Source organism: Hippocampus zosterae, chromosome 6 (genome assembly GCF_025434085.1).
Source record: "Hippocampus zosterae strain Florida chromosome 6, ASM2543408v3, whole genome shotgun sequence".
In the NCBI taxonomy this organism is placed as follows: Eukaryota; Metazoa; Chordata; class Actinopteri; order Syngnathiformes; family Syngnathidae; genus Hippocampus; species Hippocampus zosterae.
Genome location: NC_067456.1, coordinates 11,482,407 through 11,508,105, shown reverse-complemented (window position 1 = coordinate 11,508,105; position 25,699 = coordinate 11,482,407). Strand labels below are relative to the sequence as shown.

The following is a 25,699-nucleotide window of genomic DNA, read 5'->3' as shown; positions in this document are numbered from 1 at the left end:
CACTTTCGCTTCATTCCATAAACATTGTCAGTCCTCACTCACCCCAACCCAACCACACCCACTTTTGATTTGATCTACACGTGTACTCACTGTTACAGAGTCCGTCTTGGTTGCAGCGGATACAGTCGGGAGGACAGCGGAGACACTGCGCGTCTTTACTGTAGTAGCTTGGAGGACAGCCACGCACGCACCTGTGCTCCAACAGGAAGTGGTCGGACTCGCAGCTCAGACAAAAGGAAGCGTTGGCGTGACAGGACGTGCACTCGGGAACGCACGGGCGGCACGTGCCACCCTCGGGGAAACCTCTGCAAATGAAAACGGGCAAGAGGGAAACTACACGTATTTCTTCCGTGGCCAAGCTCATTACTGCGTTTATTTTTCTTTCAAATCAATGAAGAAAATGAACTGCGATGCCATTAATCCTTTCTAGCACCCAGAAAACCACCACCATTTTATTGTGGCTTTTAATAAAGAAAAAAAATTATAGGTAATTAAGGAAAATGTAGAGATTTTTTTATTAGCTCTAAAAGCAGTGTTGCCTTGAGTGACTGACAAGTTTTTTCAAGATACGAGCCACCTGGTCAATTTTTTTTTTTGCCTTGTATGAGCAGTGTGACATATGAGTGTGCATCACAACTCCACCACTAGGTGACAGTAGCGCACTTGACAACATCGAGCCACTACCAAATCACGTTGGTTTCCTTGCTGTGGCAAGACAGTATCAGGTAGGGATGGTAATGCGCCATAAATATAGTTTTCCAACTGCCAAAATACGCCAGAGAAGTAGATAAGGATAGACAATAGCCCCTTTTGTGCTCACATTTTCCCGGTGAAGACCAAACGTTATCACTATGTTGTGATAGAGTACAATACTGTTGAGTGCATTGTTTCTAAGGGGAAAAAAACATGTATACTAAAAATAAAATGTACAATAAATATACAAATCTAAAATAAAACAAATACGTAAAAACATTTTTAAAATACTTTTTTTTCACTTCAGGCGAGCGGCATTGTATCTCAAGCGCCCTCTTAACTTAACTCATAGCTCACTCGTACCTCCAATTTGGCTCGCAACGCAATGAACTTGAAAAGACAAACAGAACGTAACCGCAAGAGAGCTGACCTGTCACATTGTAGCACACAGGCCGCTTGTTGCAGAGAGAGTTCAGCGTGACACCGCAGGCACGCGTCGGCGCCGTGACATGCGATGCAGCCCTCGACGCAGTCGTCGCAACGTCCAGACGTGACGTTGACAAAAGTGGACGCGGGGCAGTTAGTCACGCACGCCTGATCGGACGTCAGGAAGGCTCCTCCAAAAATAAATACATTATTTGAATAGTTAAGATGGACACATTCGTGTTCATGCTAACCCTGCACAAGGGCTTTCTTATCGAGATGCGTATACAGTAGTATGTATGAAAAAATTACTGTTGTGTATGCAAGAGAAATACATTTCAGAAGTGTGTGTTGAAGCAGTGGTTTGAGAGAATTTCATGAGTACATGCAAGAGCATATCAGTAGTGTGTGTGCGTGCGCACGTGTGAGAAACAAGAGGTAATGCTGAATCATGTAATTAAAAATGTGCACACAAAAATTCACATTACAGAACATGTACGCAAGATTTAGACAGACCTTTGTGACAGTTGATGCAGTCGTCTCTGCGTGCACCAAAGCAGGTTTCACAAGAAGGATGACAGACCTCACACTCTCCATGTGCTGAAACATGCAGCGTACACACACACACACCGCACCACACGGTCACTAGTTGTACACGAGAGGTGGGCCAAATACAGCCTACTCCGTTCACACATCTGGCTGCTGAGAATTTGAAGCTGAAATGGGATTGGCCCATTAGTGTGCCTGTGAGCGTCTGGGCATGAGTTGTGGCCCACAGCAGCTTCTGTATCATGTTCAGAGGCTTCTCATATCGTATGTTGTACTGTACAACTTTTTTTCAATCCACGTATCAATAGGGTGTCATTCCAGGAAGACACAGGTTGCTCCAGAAAAAGGACGTGGGTGAGAAAAAAGACAACAATTTGGGATATCTGTTCCATTCATTAGAATGGAACAGATATGAGATGAATGCTGATTGCAAACATTTTACCACAAGCTTCACTATTTCATCAAACAGGTACATATGAAATGCTGTACAAACGTTGAGGTATTGTTGTAAAACTCAATATATAGTACTGTGTGTGTATTTTACAGGTATATACTCTATTCCTATAGTTTGGTGGGGGTTGGCTGTGTCTTCCTTTCTTCGGACCCGGAAATGGATCTTTTGCTTATGTGAAAGCTTCCGTGCATTTTCATTGGCTACAATTTGCAACATCGCCACAATTCATATTTTGAATGGCCACAAAAGCAGTAGCCAAGACTTGACTGCGCCAGTATTTCAGTGCAACTCCGCTGCGTTGCTCATTGTACTGAAGCCCTAATGTTACCATTTTTTTGTTCACAACACAAAACAAAAAAACTTGCTGGCGCACTCGGAAATCAAGGCACCGCTATAACAATAAGATAAGAGCGTCTGGTTGTCCTACCGTTCCTGAAGCGTCCAATAGGACAGGCACCCAACTGAGTTCCCTTCACGCACTCGCCGTCTTTCAATACCAAGTTGTCCCGGCATGAATCGCAGTCGTCAAACCTCGGACCGCCGCACGTCTTGCACGCTCTGTGACAGGCCTCACACTCCTGACTCTCCACATCCACAAAGAAGCCCTCCTGGCATCTCTCCACACACCTACCATCTATACACACACACACACACACACACGCACGCACACACACACACACACACACACACACACACACACACACACACGTTTGTCTCATTGCTCTTTCAATGTGGCCTCCAAAAATGGTGGGGAGGCGTACCAAAAAGGTAGAATCCCCGCTGACACCAGTAGCACTGTGATTCATCACAGATGGCACAGCGCCGGTCTTCACACGGTGTGCATGTCATGCTCTCGGGAACACCAATGGTGCCATCTGGGCAAGACTTGTAGCAATCAGAAACCAGTCTGCCACACACACACACACACACACATACACACAAAACGCATTAACCCGCAACACAATAAAGTGCGCAAAAAGCATGTCCACTGTTAACTCACCGGTAGAAATCATCTTCACACTCGAGGCAGATTGTTCCCTGGTCCGGGTGTGCGGAGTCCTCTGTGAGGAATACTGAGGTTAGCATGTTCGCATAGAGTGGCTATTAAAAGTCTCCACAACCCTGTTTAGGTTTCTGTGTCATAAAAAAATGGGACCAAGAGAAATCATTTCAAACCTTTTTCCACAAGCAATGCGACTTATAACCTCCTGTACAACTCAATGGAAAAAAAAAACGTTTTGAGAGGGTAAGTAGAAATAATCAACTTGGATAAATGTGCACATTTTTAAGCTTTGTTTGTGTTTTAGGGGCTGCGCATTTGTTTTGAAAAAAATGATTTTGGTCTTACACCTGGCAAATGAAAAAAAAAATCTATATCGTATTTAATAAATATAACCAAATTTAACTACCAGTACATGCCAACATGTGCATGCTGCTAATTTGTCACAGCCAGTTTAGCAAATAGTCCATTATTTGCTAGATTCTGGCGTGTTGCCAAAGCGCTATATGCTTATTTGTACAAATGATTTATTGATTATTACAGATTAATATAATTATGAATTAAACAACCCAAAAACAACCACTCATAACTTGTAGTGTTGTTTGTCACCAGCAGGGGCTACTCTAACACAACATAACACGGCAGTTGACCTGATCAAAGCAAAATGTGAAGAGACAATTTTGGACAAATCTAAATTCATCATATGGTGTATCTTTATAGCTGAGATTGGCAACCTGCAGCCCGAGGGCCATTAACCATCTATGACAGATCGTTTGATCCTCCCACACACACACACACACACACACGCACACGTGTCTCTAGATACCACCTGAGGGCCCCTTTTCTTTTTCTTCCACCTGTGTGAATTTGTTTTGCGCATGTAGCGACATGTTTTTGCATTCATTCTTGACTGTGTGTGTGTGTGTGTGTGTGTGTGTGTGTGTGTGTGTGTGTGTGTGTGTGTGTGTGTGTGTGTGTGTGTGTGTGTGTGTGTGTGTGTGAAAATACTTTGGACTCACTGTGCTCACACTTTTTGCAGCCGTCGTCGCAGGGGAGACAGGCTTCAGGGTCTTCAAGCTCACCTGAAGAGCACAGGTTAAGAAACACTTGACAGTGGTGATATGCCACAAAGGAAATGTATCAATGAGATTTCTACAAGCAGAAATCATAACTAAATTCTACATGTAATAGACATGAAATAATAGCAGATCTAAAAAGACCTCAATGGTGATACATGATGTTGAAAATGTAATTACAAAGGTTGAAAGCACTCATCAGGGGCTTCAAATACGATAGATGACATGATGTGGTTTATTGCAGATTGATTTTTGATCATTCACCTGGGCTGCACTCCAATGGAAAACATCGTCCCTCTCTGAGTTTGTGTCCTGGGCCGCAGCTGAGGCATCTGCTGGCGGACGTGCACACAACACAGTCGGATGCGCACGGCTCACAGCGTTTGCGCTCAGAGTGGAAGAAGGCTTCAGGGCACACGTCTCGACACTCGCTCCCAAACAGGTAGCGGGACACATCAAACATATCTGGGGGGGAGACAAGGAAGAAAAGCCGTTTATAATATATATACTGCACAAACGGAGATGATGGGTCACTGGGGAAAAGCAAAGAGTGGAGGATTAAACTGCAACATCCAAAGCTAAGGAACAGATAATTGAATTCTGTGTGGGCGTGCGTTTGTGTGCGTGCGGGGTAAATAGTTACAGCGTTAACAGTGCGCCATAGTGATAACCAGGCATTAGCCTCCTCTACCTGCACACACCAATGATGTGTCGCGGGTTGAGGGAAACACATGAAACGAAGTCCATCCCCCCACACATCGTACAAACGTAAAATTTGAGCGTGCGCCTAAAAATAGTGGCGCAGATTAAACGCCTCTGCACTCGTTTTTGTTTGTGCTAAAGATGGGGAAGGGGGGGGGGGGGGATACGACGGTTTTAGCGACGGATTAGACCAAAAAGGTGAAAGACACAAGTTTAGTGGGTAGCACTGATCCCAGGCAAATAACGTTCATTGCAAACGGAATGAATGGATGAAGGTCATCAGGGACGTCATTGAGGATTACCCGTCGTCTCTGCTTCTAAAAAGCTGCCACATGCACAACTGAAATCCTTTCACACAAGTCATTTGAACCCTTTCATGCTCCAATAATGATAACCTGTAAAGTGATAACATGCTCGGCTGTCCACTGTAGTAACCGCTGTCCCTGAAAGGGTTAAGGGCTCATCAAAGATTTTTTTAAAAAATGTGTGTGATTATCAAGAAGTATGATATCATTATTGATTTTTGGGTCAAGGGGGGGGGGGGGGTCTTGCGCAGGATGTCAATCAAGCTAGGGCTGCCACTGTATATCCTCGATAGCCCCCTCATTCTTATGTCCCGAGGAGTTTATAGTACAACACTGGCCCGAGGTCAGTTGACACTTACTTCATACAAATTTGATGATATCGAAATGACCGTGCGAGTGGACTGCCGCAGGCTGATCCCAGACCAGCCGAGGGCTTGTACCTGTGTCGCAGCTGGTGCAGTTGTCAGGGCCTTCGTCGGTGCATTCGTGGCAGGTGTGGTGGCAGCGGTGACACTCTCTGCCCATGGCGTAGCGCCCTCGCTGGCAGCGGATCACACAAGCGCCCTCGTCGAAAAGCCTGCACAGGGAACAATGCCAATGAAAGTCAGTCATGACTACATTGGTCTACAACTTGTTTACGCAAAGACAGAAAAGACTGATTATTTCATCCTCATAATGATTCTTCATATAGAGACTAACGAATGTCCACAGACCTATATCCATTCTTGCTATTGATCTCTCCATGCATCCATTTATAGTATCTTTGCATGGAATTCATCGATCATGTCCATTAGTCGAACTTGTCTGTGAAAAACATGTTGCAACTGTGAAGCTCTTTTCCCACATGTGAGGACTTTAGAGTAAGAAAGAACACAGTCTTTTTTTTTTTTACTTAATATAGTGGTCCAGCGCAAAAATATTGAAATGCCATGGAGCAGGGAAACAGTGACAACTACCCGTCGTTTGTCTTCAATAAAGCCCTGTGCTAATTTCCACAAACTATACGTGATGTCACAGTGGGGGTGGACGGTGGTTTCTCACCGCGTTGAGGGGCAGCTGGTGCAGTCCTCTCTCTCAGGCCCCGTGCACTCCAGGCAGGTGGCATCACATAAACGACATTTGCCATGTCCGCCCATGTACTGACCTGCAATGTGGACACCACAGCACATAAATAAGCCTTCGAATCAATCCATGTCCTTACTCACACAAGTTTGGGCCTCATTTTCAATAGAAGTCATGCCCTTTGATGCAGTGATGTTGACATTCCTCAGAAAAAAAAAAAAGAAAAACTCAGGATCAAAGGGACAGTAAATCATGCCGCTGGAAGGAATCTACCAACACCATCTGCCTTTTGGTAGACAGGTGCCCGGCATAAAAACGTGCGTAACTTTATTGTCATTCCAACGCAAGTTTAGTCTCGCATGTTTGAGGCCATGTTGCGCCTGCCTGGGCAATCTGGTGCACAGATTTGCCTCAACGCTGACTCATGAGACAATTTCATAAAAGAAAGTATTCTGGGCAGCAAAATGCACCTGCTTTTGTTCTATCTCAGGGGGGCAGCCGTTTGGTCACTTGGTGTCAAAGGAAAATGAAATGACAGTGCCTAGGCGGGGCAAAACCCAGAAAGCAGGTGAGCTGCGACAGTTGCTACCTGAGCCCTGAGCAACCGTAATGTCATTTTCAGTTGACAGCAAAATGGCAGCCCTCCCAGATGGATAAAAATAAAATGAGTGGATTTGTCTGGATTAAAATTGATAAACGCAATTGTAATCAGAATAATGTGTTTAGACTAGTGGGGGCGCATACAACATATTATTAAGGACGTTCAATACCACTTTTTCAGACAGATACCAGGACAAGTACTTTTCAGTACTTCTTTTCAGAGAATACAATGAACTGCAAAGAATTAAAATGAATACAACAGTACTTCAAGTAATGCTTAGGAATACCTACCATTTAACCAGCGTTTTGGCAGCACAAGTGTGCCGTCTCTTTCCAAAGCCAGCGTTTATTTCAACTGTGGCGTCTCAGTCTCAACACTGGGTGCCACCCGCGTAATGACAAACATGACTTAGAAGCAGAAAAAGAAAAGGCACGAAGAAGTACTCTGGTGTCATGTCATAGTGCTCTGCTCAGCTGGAAATAACAGCATTAAAAAAAAAAAAAAAAAGATACAACATGGACCAAACTCGAATGTCAGGCCCAGACAGTAGGCCTATACATGTTCTGCACACTTGTACAAGCAACACATTTGGCTCATGTGTGTATTTATTGTACCAAGGTGACAGACACGGCTCATGGATGGAGAAGTGTGTTTGTGCGTGGATACACATATGGACATTTTGACCTACAGCCAGACAGACGGCGGAGGAAACAAGTTTGGGGAAGAGAAACTTTCACTGTCCTTTTTGACACTCAGGATTTATTAAGTCAAACCCACCAAACCCAGTTTAAAAAAATAATCTCGAAATAATGCAGTCTTAGCAATGAAAAATGTCTACCAAGGGCAGACCCACAGAAAGGTCTCAAGAGCCCGTAGTTTAAAATAACAAAAACAAAAAATATATAGTCTGCCATTTTGAAATGAAGCAGCCAGTTTAGTGTACCGGTAATTTGGAGCATTTTCAAGCATTTTCCTTTAACAATTCTATCTAATTGGAACCATGCATACGAAACGGATGGGCGATGTCACATTGCTAAAAGTTTTAGGTTTTCTCGAAGCGTTGTGGGTGGGTGGAGGGGTGGCAAAGTTTGATGACTCCTCCAAAACACTTAAGCAAAGTATTGTCAGCATGTGCTCATCATTTTAGAAAATTCAGCCCCGAAAGCAAACAGTAATTTGGTCAGGATGTGTATCATATCCAAAAAGACTCGTATCCAAAAAGACAAAGGATGTCAGCCAATGGATTTGATGCAACCTTCCAGCCTGCCCTCAGTCTTTGACCGGCCCTCACAGTCATCATGGAGTCAAAGTAAAATGTAAAATACATTGTGCTTTTATTTTGAAAGTTGTGCTTTTATTCTCTGTGCACACATGTGGACGCGAGTTAGCAGGCAAGAGTTACAACAGAGCAACATTTTCACTATATGTAGTGATATTTGACACCTCCAGCAATTATTTTTAAACGTTTTTCTTTCCTGCGCAAAAAAAGGTTAGAGAGAAGATTTGGCCTGATAATATTGTTTGCATAGCTAGTTTCATTTACTGCACATATTTTGTGTAATCTAAGTCATCATTGGTTCATATTTTGATTCCAAGATGGCGCCCGAGTAGGCAGCCGTTGGCAAATGCTCTTCAAGAGCCTTGCTTTTTTTGGTTATTTTTGTGTATTGTTTTGTCACATGGTGTTAGTTGTTACGTCGTGTGAACCTGATGTGGATTGTTTTCATCGTTTTTTGGCCACGACATTCATCAAAAGAGAAGAATCTGTGCTTGGTGGTTGCGCCTTCTCGGCAGCACGTGCATACCAGCACTGATTTTGATTGGGAGGAATGTCGGCGCCATTTGACTGTCCGTGCTGGAGAGACGCTTGTGTTTTTTCCGCCTGTAATGGACAGCATTTTTCACAGCCTCGTTTTGTTCAACGGAAAAGTCGGTGCTGTTGGACAGTCTGATGGATGGCTTGTGGAGCTGACGAGAGGAATGGCGCGTCAGCGCAGAGCGCAGATAGATGTGTATGTCGAACTGGGTGTCGCCGCTTGGAATTGAAGCGGAGTTACATGGGACAGGAGATGTGAGCCAATCTTTTTTTTCATCAATGTGTGCTACAGCTTCTTGTTTGCTTTCAAACTTAGCTCGTAGCAGACACGTGCAGATTTTCAGCATGACGTCTCTGATCCACTGGTGAAAGGACATTTTGATTCTCTCCTCTTTCATCTATAACTGCTTCAAACAACAAAGTGTATGCAGAAAAAGTGGTTAAGATTGCATGACCATCTGTGTTGTGTTGTATTATTTTGTCATTTTATGTGAACTGTTCTGTTGATGGCGGCACGGGTACCCGCAGCGGCTCCTCTCTCTCCTGTGATTGTACTGTGGTTGAGAGGAAAGAAATTGTATCTGTGCTGTATGTTGCACATAGAACATATACAGTATGACAATAAAGTTGACAATTGACACCACTGGAAATAACATTGTAATTCCCATTTGTCTATATATGTATGAGTCCTGACTAATAACATTTAATATGATTCGACGGCTGGTGTGCAGAATTAAAGTAACAATTTTTAAACTGTAAAGATGTAATTTGAATGATCACCTATTATTTTTCTTAATTATCATGATACATATCTGCAAACATGGACATTTATTGAAACAAGACAATACGCTTTTTCCCCAAGACATTAAAATCATATATAATTTTAAATAAACAAGAGTTGAGTCCAGCATGCTGGTTCGGCCCTTGGCAACCATTTCAGTTTCTCATGTAGCCCCAGCCCTGAACTAGACAGATGGGTGACGGCAAATTGTGAAGCTTGTTTGCTTTATTGGTGTCTGGGCTGAGCATGGTGGCAACGTTTGATCAAACACAAACTAATAAATCTTGTCACTTATTGGAAATTCAGTGCCCGAAGAGAGTTTCACTCAGCCATATTAAATTTGGTATCTGGTTCCATCATAATCAGAGCCACAAAAAGTCTCAAAAACCAGTACTAGAAGAGACAGAGGAAGATATTTTGTGATGGCCATTTGTAGGGGTCACTCAAAGACAGACTTGTGCTAAAGTTTTAGCAATTGCTAACAAATCTGACCACCTCTTTTCGCCAGATGGATGATGCTGACATTGTGGAAAAAAGCACAAAATTCCAATTCAACAACTATGCCAAATTGGAAAACTGCGATAAGAGGCGTCAATTTTTTTTTTAAGTCACAACCTTTGTCATTGAATATAAACACTAGGGTGTAATATATACCGAACCACCCAAAAAAACAGAAAATCCACAAAAGGGCAAGAGAGAAGCCATATTGAAAAAAACAATGTATGCAGTTTTACCCCACTCCAACACACGTCTAAAATACATTTAGTTATCTTTTAAAAACAATAACTCATTCAAACTCACTTTTTTAAAGACATTGCAGATGTTACAAAAAATAAAATGTATTGAACAGGGGTGTAAAGTTCATTTTTGTCGTGGGCCACATTTTGGTTACCATTTTCCTTGGAGGGCCGTTATGACTGAAACCATATTTAAAAACATAGTCAAGAACAACAGTTAATTCAATTAGCGTTTAAGTTACTGGAATTGATAACAAGAAAATGCTTCCAATATCTCTTATTGATTACATGAGAATTTTACATTTTGGTTGAGATTTTAGCAAGCATCATAGAAGTTACATGTTTGATTTGGGGGCCACATAAAATGATAGGTAAGCCAGATCTTAAGTTTGACATATGGTATTGCCACTTTTTAAAAAAAATTAAAGCGATGATCTCCTAGCTGAATGGTAACAACACTGAAAATTACAAACCTCCATTCTATGAGGGTGCCATAACTTGCATAATCAGCAGTCAACAATTATTTTCCCAACTAAGCGAGGGAGCAAAGTACTATCAGATCTCTGTTGAGGACAGACAGACTGTAATACTTTTTGATGACTTGTCCATGATTAACTGCCAGCAAACCAAAAGTAGGCATAAGTGGCTGTTTGTATGAGTATCCAGGCATTTGTCTTCCTCTCTAGCTTTTTTAAAGCACACCAAAAAGAGAATAAAGCATATTCGAGAAAACACCAGTGTCAATTTATCAGCATAGCTTGTCACATGAAACTAAATCAACATAATGAACAAAAACACAAATCGAGTAAACATTTTAATAAGAACATTTAAAAGTAAAAAAAAAAAAAATTCTAGTGCTCTGAATAGCAATACATTGTAGATGTCACAGGTACACAAAACAAACAGCTTTTATACCAGGGGTGTGTGTGTGCATGTTTTGTGTGTCATCTTAAACAATGACAACTTTATGTGAAGCAAAACCAAAGGGGATTCATCAGTCTTTATTACAAATCAACAAGAACCAGGACAACGATCTAATACTGTAAACACACACGCACACGCGCACACACACACACACACACACACACACACACACACACTTTAAATTTTATACCGTTCTTTGTTAGACGCCAGCACCAGAGTCAGCACAGTCAGGAACATCCGCCGGCCATCGTGAAACAAGGAGATGCCACGTTGTGACCACCAATAGCAAAATTTTGTGCTCATTATATTTTCGTATGCATTACTGTGTTCTCATATGCATTTAGGTCAGTGGAAGGGACGATAGTGGAAGAATCGACAGCTACTCGGAAGCAGAGGGAAACATTTGTCGAAAACATTGAGGGGTTAAATATTTCGGGACTTATTCGAACAATTTCCACATCCTTGGCTGAGCAGGAAAAGTAATCAATCAGGATCTCCAAAAGATGACCGGGAGAGGAAGTGATTTAATGACCGAGTGCCGCTAGACATGATATCAGGAACATAACACCTTAATCAACCTTAACACCTTAGATCAAGTTAGGGATGAGGTTAATCCACGGGGGACTGATTGTTGCAGGGTTGCCAAAATTCTGAGAATTTTTACAAGTATTAAACTTTCCATTGAAACAATTGGGGATTTATGGGATGGGCTGTAAGAAAAAAGGAATTTATAATATCGGGAATTTAAATATTGTTGAGTAACATATATTTGAGCACATTCCTGACTGACAAGACAACCATGCGACTAAAGTGGTACCTTGATTTACAAGCGCGCCAATTTATGAGATTTTCAATTGACAAGCCGTCACTTTTTTTTCTTTTCGGTATTTTTTCCTCGCCAGTGAAGTGAAAAAAATGCCGCAATCAGCGTACTGAAATCCCCTTGCATTGAATTGAATTTCGAATGGATGTCTGCTTATTACAAAACAAAATGATGTGTCGGCAGCCATGAGCTACTTCCACACGCTGGCATGGAAACAGGAGCTTAGAACAATCAGAAATTTCCATCACATTTTACTTGATTTTTTTTCTCTTACATTTAATATTGTCATATGCCTAGCCCTAGTGAAAACATACACTCGCGGTGAAGTTGATTTTGTTGGCACATCGCCATTTCGTGTGCGTGTAGGTTGCCTATATATGCTCCCTCACAGGCCCAGACGGCCAAGATTTTCACATTATGTCACTTTTATCATTTATTTTCTTTGACGTATGCCACTGTATGTACAAATGCTCTCCTAGTTCCATCTGCTCATTATTATTAACACTGGGAAAAAAGAGAGAAAGATGCACACAGGCGCATTCAGAGATTCACAGGTTTTTAGCGATGCACGCTATACTGGCAAAAAAAAAAACTCAGACAAAAAATGTTCAATTATTTTGGCATTGATGCTTTGGTCACAAAAAAACTGACACTTTTTTGTTTTGTTTGCACTTTTTTGTTGTTGTTGAGGAAATTCCCAGTCATTGTACACCCCGAACATTCGAGTACAGAGCAAAAAAAAACCCAACCCAAAACAAAAAGGTAGGTGTGTTGTAGTCCCGTCTTTGCACCTCCTCCCATGCAGTCCCTTTAAGAGGCACAGATTCCTTTATAAATTATGTGACTGTGAATGAGTGGGGGGCATGAGCGAGGGGGTGTTGTGTGGTGGGCCCATCAGCCCTTTTGCGAACATGTTCTGCAGCACAGCTGCTGCAGAACTTTCCTCTGGCAGAGATTGTTCTTTTTAACCAGCACGCAGAAACTGCCTTCCGCCCAAGATTCTTCATTTGCTTTCCACAGACCAGGAAGGAGAGAGAAGAAGAAACAATAGATGGAAGACACACACACACACACATACACCCACACACACACACGCACGCACGCACACACACACACGAGGTGTGATTGGTCAGGAGATGGGAAGTTGAGGTCCAGTAGAGTGATTGAATCAATGCCAGGAGGAGCAAGAGGGAAAAATATTTGAGAGGAGAGGGAAAAAAACAAACAACAAAAGTCACACAATTAGAAAATTGACAACTTTTGGCATCAAGTACTAAGATCTTAAGGTAAAATGTCACACAAGATCTGAGGCTGGAGTGACACTACTGTACAGTAGGTCTCACATCAGATGCTTCCGCATTCCCAACTATAAACGGTCATGTTCAATCACGCATCATACTCTGTTTTTCATTTGATTCTTTCATATTTCTGGGCTGTAAGTATTTCTTATTCAAAGAGAGACTGTAATTACAAGTTTATTACTGTGTAGTACTGTGTTCCGGATTAAATCCAAATACAAGTTACAGGTAGACATGGCTGGTGCAACCTTCACCTTCTTTTGTAGATTGGCAGGATCGTCAATCGCTAGATTTTTTTCTGTACGTAAACAGGAGCAAGTGGTACTAATTGACATGAATGACTTAAATCTCCTCTGGTGAGCGGGAAAACAATTTTATAATGTTGCCCATCCTTGGTCTAGACTCTAGACAGTACAATTTGTAGGCAAATATGTACCCTTGGGTACAGATTGGTCCGTAAAGGACAACAAAATATGTCAAAGGTACATGTAATATGTACCATAAGGTACATACATGCCTACAAAAGGTACACATCGGAAGAGTCCCAATCAGTACCCTGTTTAAAGTGTGCAATCGGTGTAACCTTGAAGGTACTGGCCCAGTGATCATCCATACAACCCATAAAGGTAAAGTTTAGCACCTTTTTCTGACAATGTAGTGTAAATCCAGCCTAAGATTGATTTTTAAGAAAACATCAAGAAAAAGAAACACAGGGAGGGGCGGTGGGGGGGACGACATATATTATCTAAAAGAAACACCACACACAGAGAAAGTGAAGCCATGCTTCCACCAAGCGGTACAGTACAACAGACTTTGCCTTGGTTTAGTAACATTAACCTAGCATTGTGTTTCAGCTGCTTTGGTAACCCAAAAGTGCCTTTTGACAACTAACAGAAAAAAATGGAACTACTTGGTGGAAGTGTGAGGCAGAAGTTAGAAGCAGAAGTAAATAGTTAAAGCATATTTCAGGGATGCAGTATAAGTCCCCCTTGTCGAGACACTATCAATGAGTACCAGGAAGTGGTTGTCTTAATATAAGTAATAACAACACAACACGTGTCAGTGATGGATGCGATGTTAGTGATATTTGTAGGCACACAAGCAATGTCGGAGATAGACATTCAAGACGTGAGTACACACACCCAAAAAAATAAAAATAAATGGCTGTTCACACTTCAAGTAACGCAGCTGTATTTGGTTAGTCAGGACCCTCGGAACTACAACGCTTTGATGGCCAGAGAGAAGATAAAATTCTGAAATCTACATATATTTCAATCAAACTGAAAAAGCAACTGCGATGGCAAGAATTGCACATTTGACTGTTTTAAATGTTTTCTATTACAGTCACTATTTGTATCACTTGGTTTGTGACGAAGTTAAAAGGCTCATTCTAACATTATCACTACTGCACTTACAAACCAAATTTAAAACTCTGGAACTGTTAAAATATTAATACATTTGAATAAATAAATCTGCATACAAATTAATGAAGATGTTTGAAATGTCTTAGTTAAAAAGTAACGTCAATTGATAAAAATTATTTATATGTCGAAGAGTGACTTTTTAAGATCTTATTTTTATAAATAGTTGACAAAACTAAGAAAAGCAAACCATTTCCCAAAATATGTCTCTAAATGAATCGTTTTGAATTGTGTTCTAAGATACTTACAAATTGTTTTCAATTGTGAAAAAAAGTACATGAACCGGGAAAAAAAATCTTCCTTTAACAGTCTTGGAGTTTCAAGGGTCCACTTTTGACCGTTAGAAGCATGCACTTGAGTGAGCTTGTTAAACACCTTTTGGAGGTGCGAGCAGAAGCTTTGCGTATGACGAGTGGGATAAGAGAAAGATGAAAACTCACCATCTTTGCAGATGGTGCTGACCACGCAGGCTCCCACCTCCAGATTGTAACCGCTGACGCAGCTGCTGCAGTTCCTCTCACCGGGCCCCAAGCATTCGTAGCAGCTATGGTCACACCTGAACAGGGAAAAAACGTGCTCACTTGGGACGCCATAGTATCTTTAAACTTTGGATTCTTCGCTCTAGATCTAATTGACTTTAAAACCCACTGAGGGAAATACAGTTGGACAGTGGCATCCATTAGGTGTGGAACCGTACGCAGCATTACATGATTCCCATATGCAAAATTAAGTGAGGGGAAAAAAATGTCCACTACTCTGTAAACCAGGGGTGTCAAACTCATTTTTCTCGCGGGCCACTTTGGAGTTACGTCTTCCCTCGGAGGGCCGTTAAGACAGTCTAACCGAATAAATGTTTAATCAACACATTATATTATTACTTGTACACCAAAAAAATGATCACGCACTAGTTTTGAAATCAGTCAGGTATTTGTTCAATTATTGTTCAAATGGGTAAAAACAGGGCAATAAAATTATTGCAAAATGTCACCGTTATTTATTATGTATGACAATTTGAGATTCCGATGCAGGTTTAGGCAAGGATCATGGAAGTTGACAGATGATTTGCTTTTGCGGGCCACATAAAATGACGTGGCGGGCCATATTTGGCTCCCCGGCCTTGACTTTGACACAGGTGCTGTAAACAAAGCTCAGCCTCTATCCAGTGGATGTCATGGCTCACGATAAACATTTGGTAGTAGAGTATTTCAAACTTCCATCATTTTGCATCGTGCTTGTCCTTAGGGTCACAAATGCCTTGGAGCATATCCTAGCAAAATGAAGCAAGTGTATTACACAACACGTTCAACTCATGTTATAGCAGGTCTGTTTGATTTTTTTGAGATGAGACCAAGGGCCATTGCAGCAACACGGTCACTGTGGTGTAAAAGACCTCGAGCCCAACTTACTTCTTACAGGACCTCTGCACTTGGCCTCCGTCGGTCGTCGTCTCTGACAAGTAGTAGCCCTTAGTGCATGTGGATACACAGCGCCAGTCCTCCAGCAGGTAGCCATCCGCGCACTTGGTGCATGCCTCGATGCCTGTGCCTTCAAAAAAATAAAATAAAGCAGTTTTGGCAAATTGGTGTTTCACTGAGTTGCGAATCTTAACGCCTTACCCGCGCAAGTGGCACAAGCGCGGTGGCAAGGCTCACAAGTCCTCCGGTGGCCATTGTAGTAGGAACCAGCGTCGCATGTCATCTGACATTTGTTGCCTTGTAAACTGGACACAAAAAAGAAGGAGACACTCATTCATATTTTGTGTGTCTCTGGGCTGTTTACTCAAGTGCACACGAGGAAGTCTACTAATGGGGCACCTATTAAGGTGGAGACCTTTGGACAAAATGCATTTTAGGTAACATGGTAAATTATATTACCAGTTACCAGCCTAAGGACCCCTGTAGCAAAATGGACACTTTTGGAGAGCAATATTGCAGCATGCAAGGTAAGCCATTTTGCAGCATGTGTGTTCACTTGTAAAAGGTTAAAGGCAAGACAAATGGACACTACGGCAATACATTATTCTGAAATATCACTTAACAAGTGACTCATGATTTCTGGCCCATCCTGTTGTCTTAATATACTAATAAAGGTGGTGCTATGCTATTACTATGCTGCTGTTTTTATTGACTTTTTTTAAAAGCAAGCAGGAGGTCATACTGACCCACAAACATTCACATTGTACCAAAGAAACTAACAGGAGGTTTAAAAGAACTTGTCAAACAGCTCTTGTGTTGGATGATGTTTAACTTTGCAGGTGTTCCATTTCCACACTTGAAAAACGCTACAAATGTTTGGCCATATGGGCCAGCTTTTGGAAGCAAGTCTAGCCAGTGATGCCTGGTGTGAGTTTGCAGTGAGGACATCTTTCAGCGCCGTGCTGAGCTGAAAAACAGCTGCTCTGCATTAGCCGGGAATTCCAAGAAATCATCTGGACCCCTCTTCGCCCCCTTCGCCGAGACTTTCCGACATAGTGTGTATGTGTGCATATGTGTGTGTGAATGTGTCGGACTGGGGGAAATGACGGCTCCTTAGTCCGCGTGGCTAACTTAAACGGCTTAAGCGATGAGAGCGTCTTCAAAAGAGCCACGGGCACAACACAAAGTGGCTCAGCTTGGTGTGTGGGTCCGGGCTTGATGTGGCTTTTAATACTTGCTGAGACATAGGGTGAAAGACAGTCCACTTAATAGAGACGCCCCAGCCGCTGCTGACAATGTCTTTTCCCAATTTTAAACAGCTCCCCGGAGTCTTCATTGAAACAGTTTTCCACAGAATTAACTTGCGTCAACTTCCACAGAAATAATAGGAATATGTTTTTCTTTACATACAATGTGAAAATAAAATGCTTCCTCTTGTCAAAACATTTATGTAAAATGTATTGCTAATTAACATGGCTGGTGCTAGTTGGCTATGTTGTGGGCAGCAAAAACAAAGTTTATTAATATTAAATAACTTGTTTTCCTGGTGTATTCAGTTGAATATAGGTAGACAAATTTGAATTCTGTTTTTATTTAAGTTTTACATGACATCCCATCTTAAGTGGGATTGGGGTTTGTAGGGAACGCAAATTTGTCAGATTGCTCTGAATGCCCTGGTTTATCTGACTGTGGTGTCTGTCTGGACACCAGGGGCACAATGTAAAAATAGATCAGAGGTGAAGAAGAAATTAGAGGGAAAGTTGAGTTGTGTGATTTTAAGAATGTAATCTGAACTGTGTGCTGAGTCTTGAATAAAGACAGCAGTGAATAAAGGAGAAATGAAAGGGCTAATTTATTTTACACTCGCAGGGTGAGCAGACAGTCTGGGCCAGGGGTCACCAACATTTTTGAACCTGAGAGCTACTTATTGGCTACTGATAGGTACAAAGGACTACCAGTTTGACCCACGCTTCCAAGAAAAAAATACTCAAATTACCTTTAATGAGGATGTTATTACATTTAATATTAATAATTCATCATGTTAACTTATGTGAAGACACGGATCATCTTAATTATTTTCACAATAATTAGGAAATGTATAAATATTATGATGGAGCACTTAATTTTTATAAATCTCTGCCAATGTTCACATTTCCAAATCATCACATCTACAACATTCCTAGACAATCACAATGCCCCATCATTGGTAAACTCATTTTAGAACAGGCTTGCAGGCTACTCAAGTGGTCCTTGGGGGCTACCAGGTGGTCACCACATTGGTAACCCCCTGTTCTAGATCCAACAAGGTTTCTAGAAACCATTCCAAAGTAAGTAATTGACTCCCTCTGTTATTTTTAAAAATTCAAACTAAGATCCCAAAACACTAATCTTACAATATTAACCTTTAAAAAATTCTTATCGAAGACTTGATCACGAAAAACTGCACCAAAAGTCTGTGTGGCCATATCATGAAGTCCCTTCATGAACTTCCACTAACAACCCAGGCTAAACTTAGCTCCTCCCCACCGACGTATTAAGTTCGTCTCTCGGTCAAAATGTAACTAATCTCTTTAAAATACTTCCTGGACACGTTCCTATTTAAACCGAGCTTTGGTGGCATTGTGGGAAATTTTAGGGTGTTTCAGAAAGACAAACCCCCACACCACACCAATGGGTGAGTTCACAAGCAAAACGCAAATAGGCGAATTTGTGAATATTGAACTGTGAATATGCAGTTGATTACTGTTCCGTTAAGTTTGAGTAGCTCACCTGGTTCCCTGTTTACATTCTGTGCAGAAATTGGAGGTGGTGCATTTCTTGCAGTTCTCCGGACATCTCCTGCAAATGTTGGAATCTGCAAGAAACCAGACAAGAACGTCACAGAGACACATACAGACACAAATGCACGCATGCACACACACACACAGATAAATAATATTTCATGGGGGGAGTGAAGGAAGCAGCAAATGAGCAAAACAGCAGGAAGAGTCAGGATGGGGGGGTGGAAAAGTAAAGAGGCGCAACAGCTGGGGAACGACAATGACGACCTCAGCATTGGGAGGATGGGAACGCAGCTGAGGAAAGACTAAAAAGGCGCGGACAAACTTTGTCATACACACTCTCCTCCAAGACGCATTCATAAAACATTAGAGCTGCTCTGCTATCCCAACAGCAGGGCAAGAATATTAAACCGCCCTAAAAGTCCAAACAAACTTTTCAAGTTATAAAATATAAATCTAGTAATGTGGCCGCCATCTTGGTGGAATGTTCTAAAAATGATGTAATGAGCATTTCAAATACCGGTACCTCTAAAATCCCCCATAACAAATAAAGCCATGAAAACACAATTGATGACAAAAGCCCATGACTTATTCTACTCCCACACTGCTCTTCTCACGAATAATGTTCACTTTGCGAAACTCGAGTCCAGTTTTTATGGCAAGTGACGCCATTTGAAACATCGTTGTAATTTTAAGGAGTCCACTTGGAGGACACCTTAGATTGTCCGCTCTAATGAGTTTATTTACAAATTAAGGATTAGTGGATTTTTTTGCTGAAATTTGTTAGCTCATCGAAGAAAGGGTTCCCCGAGTAGCAAATACAATGAAAGGATCAATTTCAGCAGTGTGTGACAGTTCATTAATTGAAACTCATAGCAACTGTTCATATCTCAAAAATCAAGCATCACTAAGTTTCAAGACTAGACACTAGTTATTTTGCGAGCTAGCAAACACATTCCATTGCTACGCCCTCAGATAAAACAAAATGTAGCTGACAGGACTTTAAATCGTCGAAGCAATTTATTGTCTGTATCTCAGCAAGTGTTTCGTATTCACTACCACTAACAAAGTGCACAAAGTGATTTAAAAAAAAAAAAGGGTGAATAGGACATAGGTCCTCTTAGCATGTCATTCGCATTGTATGGACAGAAGTCACGTTCAACCAAACACAACATGGTGACAAAAGCCAGCAGCAGCAACCAGACGTGAGAGTTTTCTACTTTACTTGTTTAGGTTCATTTTGGATTTGCTTGTACATTTGCCTGTAAGCTTCCACCAAGCTCTGTTTGCGCACAGAAAATAAGTCTCTGACCATGTACATGTGTGCAATGACCATTGACCGTACCACATTTTAGAAAATCCAGCGTTTAAAAAGATGGTACAGACACTCGAACCACGATACACAGTAGCAACACGAAAACACATCAATAGTCCCCGCACACCCCGAAACTATAAACAGGTTGATTTGGAGCTTTTGAATTCATCAGAGAGAGCGACTCTTAAACACATTTGGTGGTACCCCACTGTTCATGAAATTAAAAATTCTAATAACAAACAGGACTGGACAAAAATAATGGTTACCGCTAGAAATGAAAATAATTTGACCATAAGAACATGTTTAAGCAAGCTGTGCACTCTAGTATCACAGGTGTATTCAGGCTTTTAATCAGTCAGTCAGCATATTTCAACTTAAGTTTATTGAAGCAATGTCTAAATATAATTTATTTTCAAAATATTTGAAATTATATATACCATTGTTGTAATTCTTTTATTTGTATTTTTTTTATTATTATTAAGAGCGATTATTAAGAGCAATGTTGTCCGACGTGTGCACGTGACAGGTGGACTTCGAGAGAGACTGAGTCCAAATTCACAGACGCTGCGCTCCGAAACTGAAAAGCCCCCCTTGCAGTGTTATAATATACCGGTATTACGATTTGGCATCAACAGTGTATTCGATAAACACAAAACCCGACATGTGTTCATTATGACAAACTGCACAACAAGCAATAAATAACCTATTCTGTGAAACATTTTGCCTGGCAGCAAACTTTGATAATTTGCCATGAACTACGGACCTCACCCGTCCACCCAAACCACATAACCCCCCACCAATGCCCCCCGCCCTCTCCACCCTCAGATAAGTCAGTAACAAATGTGATATTCACGGATCACTACAACTAAATTTGATGCTTTTTCTTTTTCGAATTAACATATTTGAACAGCCTTCCTCAAGGAAGGCCCTGTCCAACACTGTGGTCAGCCTGACAAAGCAAATAAAGTCATTTACTGCAAGACAGTGCGGGGGGGAAAAAGAGGGAAAGTATCTACAAAATCTTTGGCCCGAGGAATGTTATGATTGAACTTGGACACGAAGGCGGCACATCTGCTGCCAGGATGCTGGATCGGCAGCAGACCAATAAATGGAGCAAATTATTGCATGATCCTTTTTGGTCTGGCTGCTCCACTTTTATCGCAGTTAGTCCATCTCGTTTTGGGTCAATGCAGGCTAATCCAGCAGGTATATAGACGACAAGTTTGAAAGACATACTCAACTCACAATGTAAAACCAATCTGTCAACAAACACAAGAAACCCAAGCATTCTCTCTGAAGATTTGGCTCATTACATGCCCCCTGTCAACCCCAGCCCCATATTCAAAATAAAATGAAGAATTGTCTTGTTCACATGTCAAACTAAATTTCACCTACATCTTAAATTGTGATGAATAGCATTGTGAATGCAAATGAAAACGTACCAATATCATGAAGTATTCTACTGTTACTGTTTCAATCTCATATTGATATCGTTGTAATAAATAGAGCATTACCTCTTACGTTATACACAAATACATGCAGCGCTGAAAGTGGAAGGGGGCAGAGTGTAGCATGACGTGAGGTATGAAGGTATGATTCGTTCCGTTTAATTGTACAGGTGTGTTTTGCCTTTTCCGTAGCTTCTGGCGCACGCTTACCGTGGTCGAGGTAAAAAGCATCGCCACAGGAAGCCACACAGGTGTGGGAGCCCTCGTTGAGGTGGAATCCGGGCTTGCACGTGGTGCACTGGTCACTGCGGCTGCCCATGCAGGTTTCACACAACGATGAGCACTTCTTGCAGCGCTTCTTATCATCGCGAAAGAAGCCGCTGGGGCACTCTGACACGCACATCCTGGGAAAAAAAAAGTCACGTTAGAAAAAGTTTTTTTCCATCCTCGAAAGAGTAGCTATCTCACCCTAGATTGTGTCCGAGTGTGTGCATGCTGTGTGGATAAGGTCGTGCTTCTCAAATATTTTAACATTTCACGGCCCACCCAACCCTCCACCGTGACCAGAAATAATCAAAAAGAACGAAATAGAGATCAACCCACAACAAAGAATAACTCATGTTAACAAGTCTGTCACAGAAAAGATTTGAAGAGCATCACTGTAGGTTGACTGAACACTCTGCCATCCAACCGCGCCACATGAAGTGGGGCAATGACTACTATTTGAGAAGGACTGTTACTGTATATGTTGAACATCTGCTAGATAACTTGATAAAACTCAGTCACCACCTCATTTCCCTTCTCTCTTCAGGACATCATCAGGATCACACAGCAGCCTTCTTCACATATTTTTTGTGCTCGTTGCCAAGAATCACATACAGGTATGGCATGTGTAAAAAGCACAATGCACCGCTAAACATGCCATTTAACTAGCGAACACACACGAGCTAAAACCGACAGCAAGTGTTGCGCTACATGTGGGAGAGACAGTAAAAGTAATCATTTCTTGTTTTCAACAAGAGCGGGAAAACTTCAGCCAGGAGGCCACTTACAACCTGCTGCAATCTTCAACCTCCCCACCGAGCATTTACATTACCAAGAGTCCAGATATATGTTGCACAGCTGTTTCTTCCTCAAATTGTTTGAGGTAAGTATGCATATTTATTTTATTAGTTTAGCTCATTCAACATTTAGTTGATTTTAAACAATTTGAGATGCAATTTTTTAACAGCATATTAATTGATCTATTTTAAATTATCATTTTTTATGAAAAAAATTTATATACATTTGAAATGTTTTATCAGGGAATTGGTATGCAACCTAAATAATGAATAGCATAATAAAAACATTACCCGCACAATTCTTTTTTCTTAAAAACAGTAATTTTCCCCCAAAATTCCCTGAAAATGGACCACTACTGATCTAGAACCATCATTGCTAGTACTGATGAGTTTTTCATTCATGCAGTCACTCACTCACCCACTCACACCACTAATGAGGGCTCATCAAGCACTCCCTGCAGTGGTGCAGAAGGGCACCGCCCCTCCAGGGCAGGCTGACGGTGGGGCGGCACACCATGCACCCTCATTCTAGCTTTTCTACCTTTTATGACAGCAGAGCCCAGCTGACACAATGGCAATTAGCTCACACTTTCATCCAGAAGGGATGCTAAAGTTGCATCAATATGAACACTGAAAAAAATTCACACACACACACACGCACGCACACGGCACTATCGTGGTAACTTGAGTTTAATTTGTTCTGTGTCCTTGGCCGTACCTCAATTTACTAGTATATCAAATCAATTTTCCTCAATAACATTTGCAAAGATGCCATTAATCTGTTCCAGCCACCAATTATTTTGTTACATGCTTTCATAAGGAAAACTAGGACTGTAGCCCATACAAAATAAAACAATAAAAGAAAACGTAAAGAAACTGTTTTGATGTCCTATATATAGGTGCAGCTCAGTGATTGACATCACAAGGTGGGCTCGAGTTGGCCGGTTAGTCTGAGTTGTGGCCTACAGCTGCTGCTTGCGAATGTCATCATTTTGTTATGGGTGTTTGATTGTTTGTCCCTTGCAATAAATAGTTAAAAGGGCATAATCAACTGTGGCTTTCCTTGCCTAAGAGCAAAGACATCACACAAGCTTAATTTCTCATTTTTACGTATTTTTTCTCCCATGTTTGAGTATTTGCTGTATGGTGACAATACATGACAGTATCCTATTTTGTGTTGCTGTGTTTTTTCCATCTATACAAGACAAACACTTCCTGTAATCTTAATGAGAGTGAGTATTCAGACCTGGTGTTGTTCTTGAACTTGAGGAAGTAGTGCAGACAGTTAATACAGTGATGTGGGCCGGGCCCTTCGCAGCCATGCTCATTGCATTCGGAATCACAAGGACCTGCCGAGAAACACACACAACCAATTACAATTCAATGCAATGTAATAAATATTCAAAGTTTACCTACCATTGTACTCTTCTGTGAACTCTTCATCGGTGGGCGCCACAGCGTCAGTCGATCTGGTCTCAACAGACATGCTGCGTAAGGACGAGTATGGGTGTACTGAGGTCCCGTACAGCACCAGTGACCACTCCTTCAGCTTGCCTAAGAACACAACAACACCATCTTATTGCGCACTGCCAGGATGCTTTGACATATATCAGATTGTTAGCTCTTACAATTCACAAGTGGTAGCAACTTATTGTGGTCCCTTTCAATTCTGTGTAAATAGTGACAAACTAATTCCTTACATTTCAAAATTATCATGATGTATTGCATCATTAAGTCTCACAACACAATATCAATATTGTGATGTATAGCAGCTTATAGTTTAAATGACGGTGACCACAATTTGAAATCATGTTCTGTTTTTATCTAATATTGTTACTTATCATACTAACCGTTAACTCTTTTAATGCACCCATAATTCATCTTAGACCCTGTCTTTCACAAGAGAGTTTAGCTACTTTGACATTGTATTGGTATCTGTTCCAATAAAGTATTGATATCGTGGATTATCATGTTGATATGTTTGAAAATGCAGTATGGTTAAGTAATCGTGACATACTGTAAAGTAACGTTAGGGGTGTGCAATATGGACAGAATAACATGTCGCTATTTTTGCCAGATATCTCGATATCAATGCAATAGCGATAGTACTCTTGGTTCGGTGAGAACTATGCTTTTTTAAAGAAAAAAAAACAAAAGAACTTACTCACAGCCATCAACATTAACAAAGTTGACAACGCATAAAACAAGAACTAAATTCACATTGTACTGCAGCTGTGCTTCAATGAGAAATAATTTTATGCTACAACATAAGCATTTGTTTTCTTTGCGTGTGTGTGTTTTATCTACAACAAGGTGTGTTCTCTTGCAATTTGTCCATGCCATTGACGCATTACATAACTTTACTACTAAGGCCCGCCACACAGGACACAACGCTTCCTTAGACTTTTGGGGAGAAAATAAGAGTTGACCACTCACCCGATGTTTAGTGTGGACTCCCAGCGATATGAACTTTGCGTTTTGAGGCGCCATACAGTATATTATGTTGCATTGCATGACTTGTTTTAATGCACAAAACGATAGTGGCAGTCAAGGTAGATGCGCGTTGCAGCAGAAGTTAGTGAGCGATAATCATGAGGAAAGTGTCAGTAGATTGAAAGGTGAGGCTCGCTTCGGTTCAATTCATTGGACTAGTGTGATGCAGGCCGCTCGTGCATTTTTACAAGCTCTACTATTTTATCCACCAGTAATTGTGAAATTATGAATATGGTCACATAATGTTTTCGGACAAAATATATGTGGCTCAACAGCACATGGCTGTCTCACAACTGTCGCCAACACTGAAGTGGTGATTTCTCGCCTGTGTGATGTCCAGGAGTGGCTGCTCATGTCTCCCTCAGTGCCTCCATTGCTACCTACCTTCCTCCGCAAAATGATTGTCAATGTCTGGCTTTAGATGTCGATAAATGTCAAACTTAAAAGGAGGAAATGTGGTTGGTTGGACTGAGCTTTATATGTATCACAAGCGTGGCAAGGTTATTTGACTGATATCGTCAT

General features: G+C 41.4%; 1 protein-coding gene across 3 annotated transcripts in view; it reads right to left on the bottom strand.

The window, feature by feature from the left end:
- pcsk5b (proprotein convertase subtilisin/kexin type 5b) overlaps positions 1-25,699 on the bottom strand; it is an 80,762-nt gene that overhangs the window by 7,744 nt on the left and 47,319 nt on the right. Inside the window, exons 14-30 of one of the 3 annotated variants that reach the window (XM_052067800.1) lie at positions 24,101-24,238; positions 23,931-24,033; positions 21,834-22,027; positions 18,850-18,934; positions 16,282-16,385; positions 16,072-16,210; positions 15,106-15,221; positions 6,244-6,346; positions 5,643-5,779; positions 4,460-4,660; positions 4,139-4,201; positions 3,120-3,180; positions 2,881-3,026; positions 2,547-2,753; positions 1,633-1,716; positions 1,124-1,310; positions 91-305 (exon numbers count right to left, since the gene is read on the bottom strand). In XM_052067800.1, coding sequence (XP_051923760.1) covers positions 91-305; positions 1,124-1,310; positions 1,633-1,716; positions 2,547-2,753; positions 2,881-3,026; positions 3,120-3,180; positions 4,139-4,201; positions 4,460-4,660; positions 5,643-5,779; positions 6,244-6,346; positions 15,106-15,221; positions 16,072-16,210; positions 16,282-16,385; positions 18,850-18,934; positions 21,834-22,027; positions 23,931-24,033; positions 24,101-24,238 — 2,283 coding nt within the window. Of the gene's footprint in view, positions 1-90; positions 306-1,123; positions 1,311-1,632; positions 1,717-2,546; positions 2,754-2,880; positions 3,027-3,119; positions 3,181-4,138; positions 4,202-4,459; positions 4,661-5,642; positions 5,780-6,243; positions 6,347-10,921; positions 12,957-15,105; positions 15,222-16,071; positions 16,211-16,281; positions 16,386-18,849; positions 18,935-21,833; positions 22,028-23,930; positions 24,034-24,100; positions 24,239-25,699 lie in introns of those variants that run through there. The other 2 variants (XM_052067801.1, XM_052067802.1) reach the window with 2 other exon arrangements.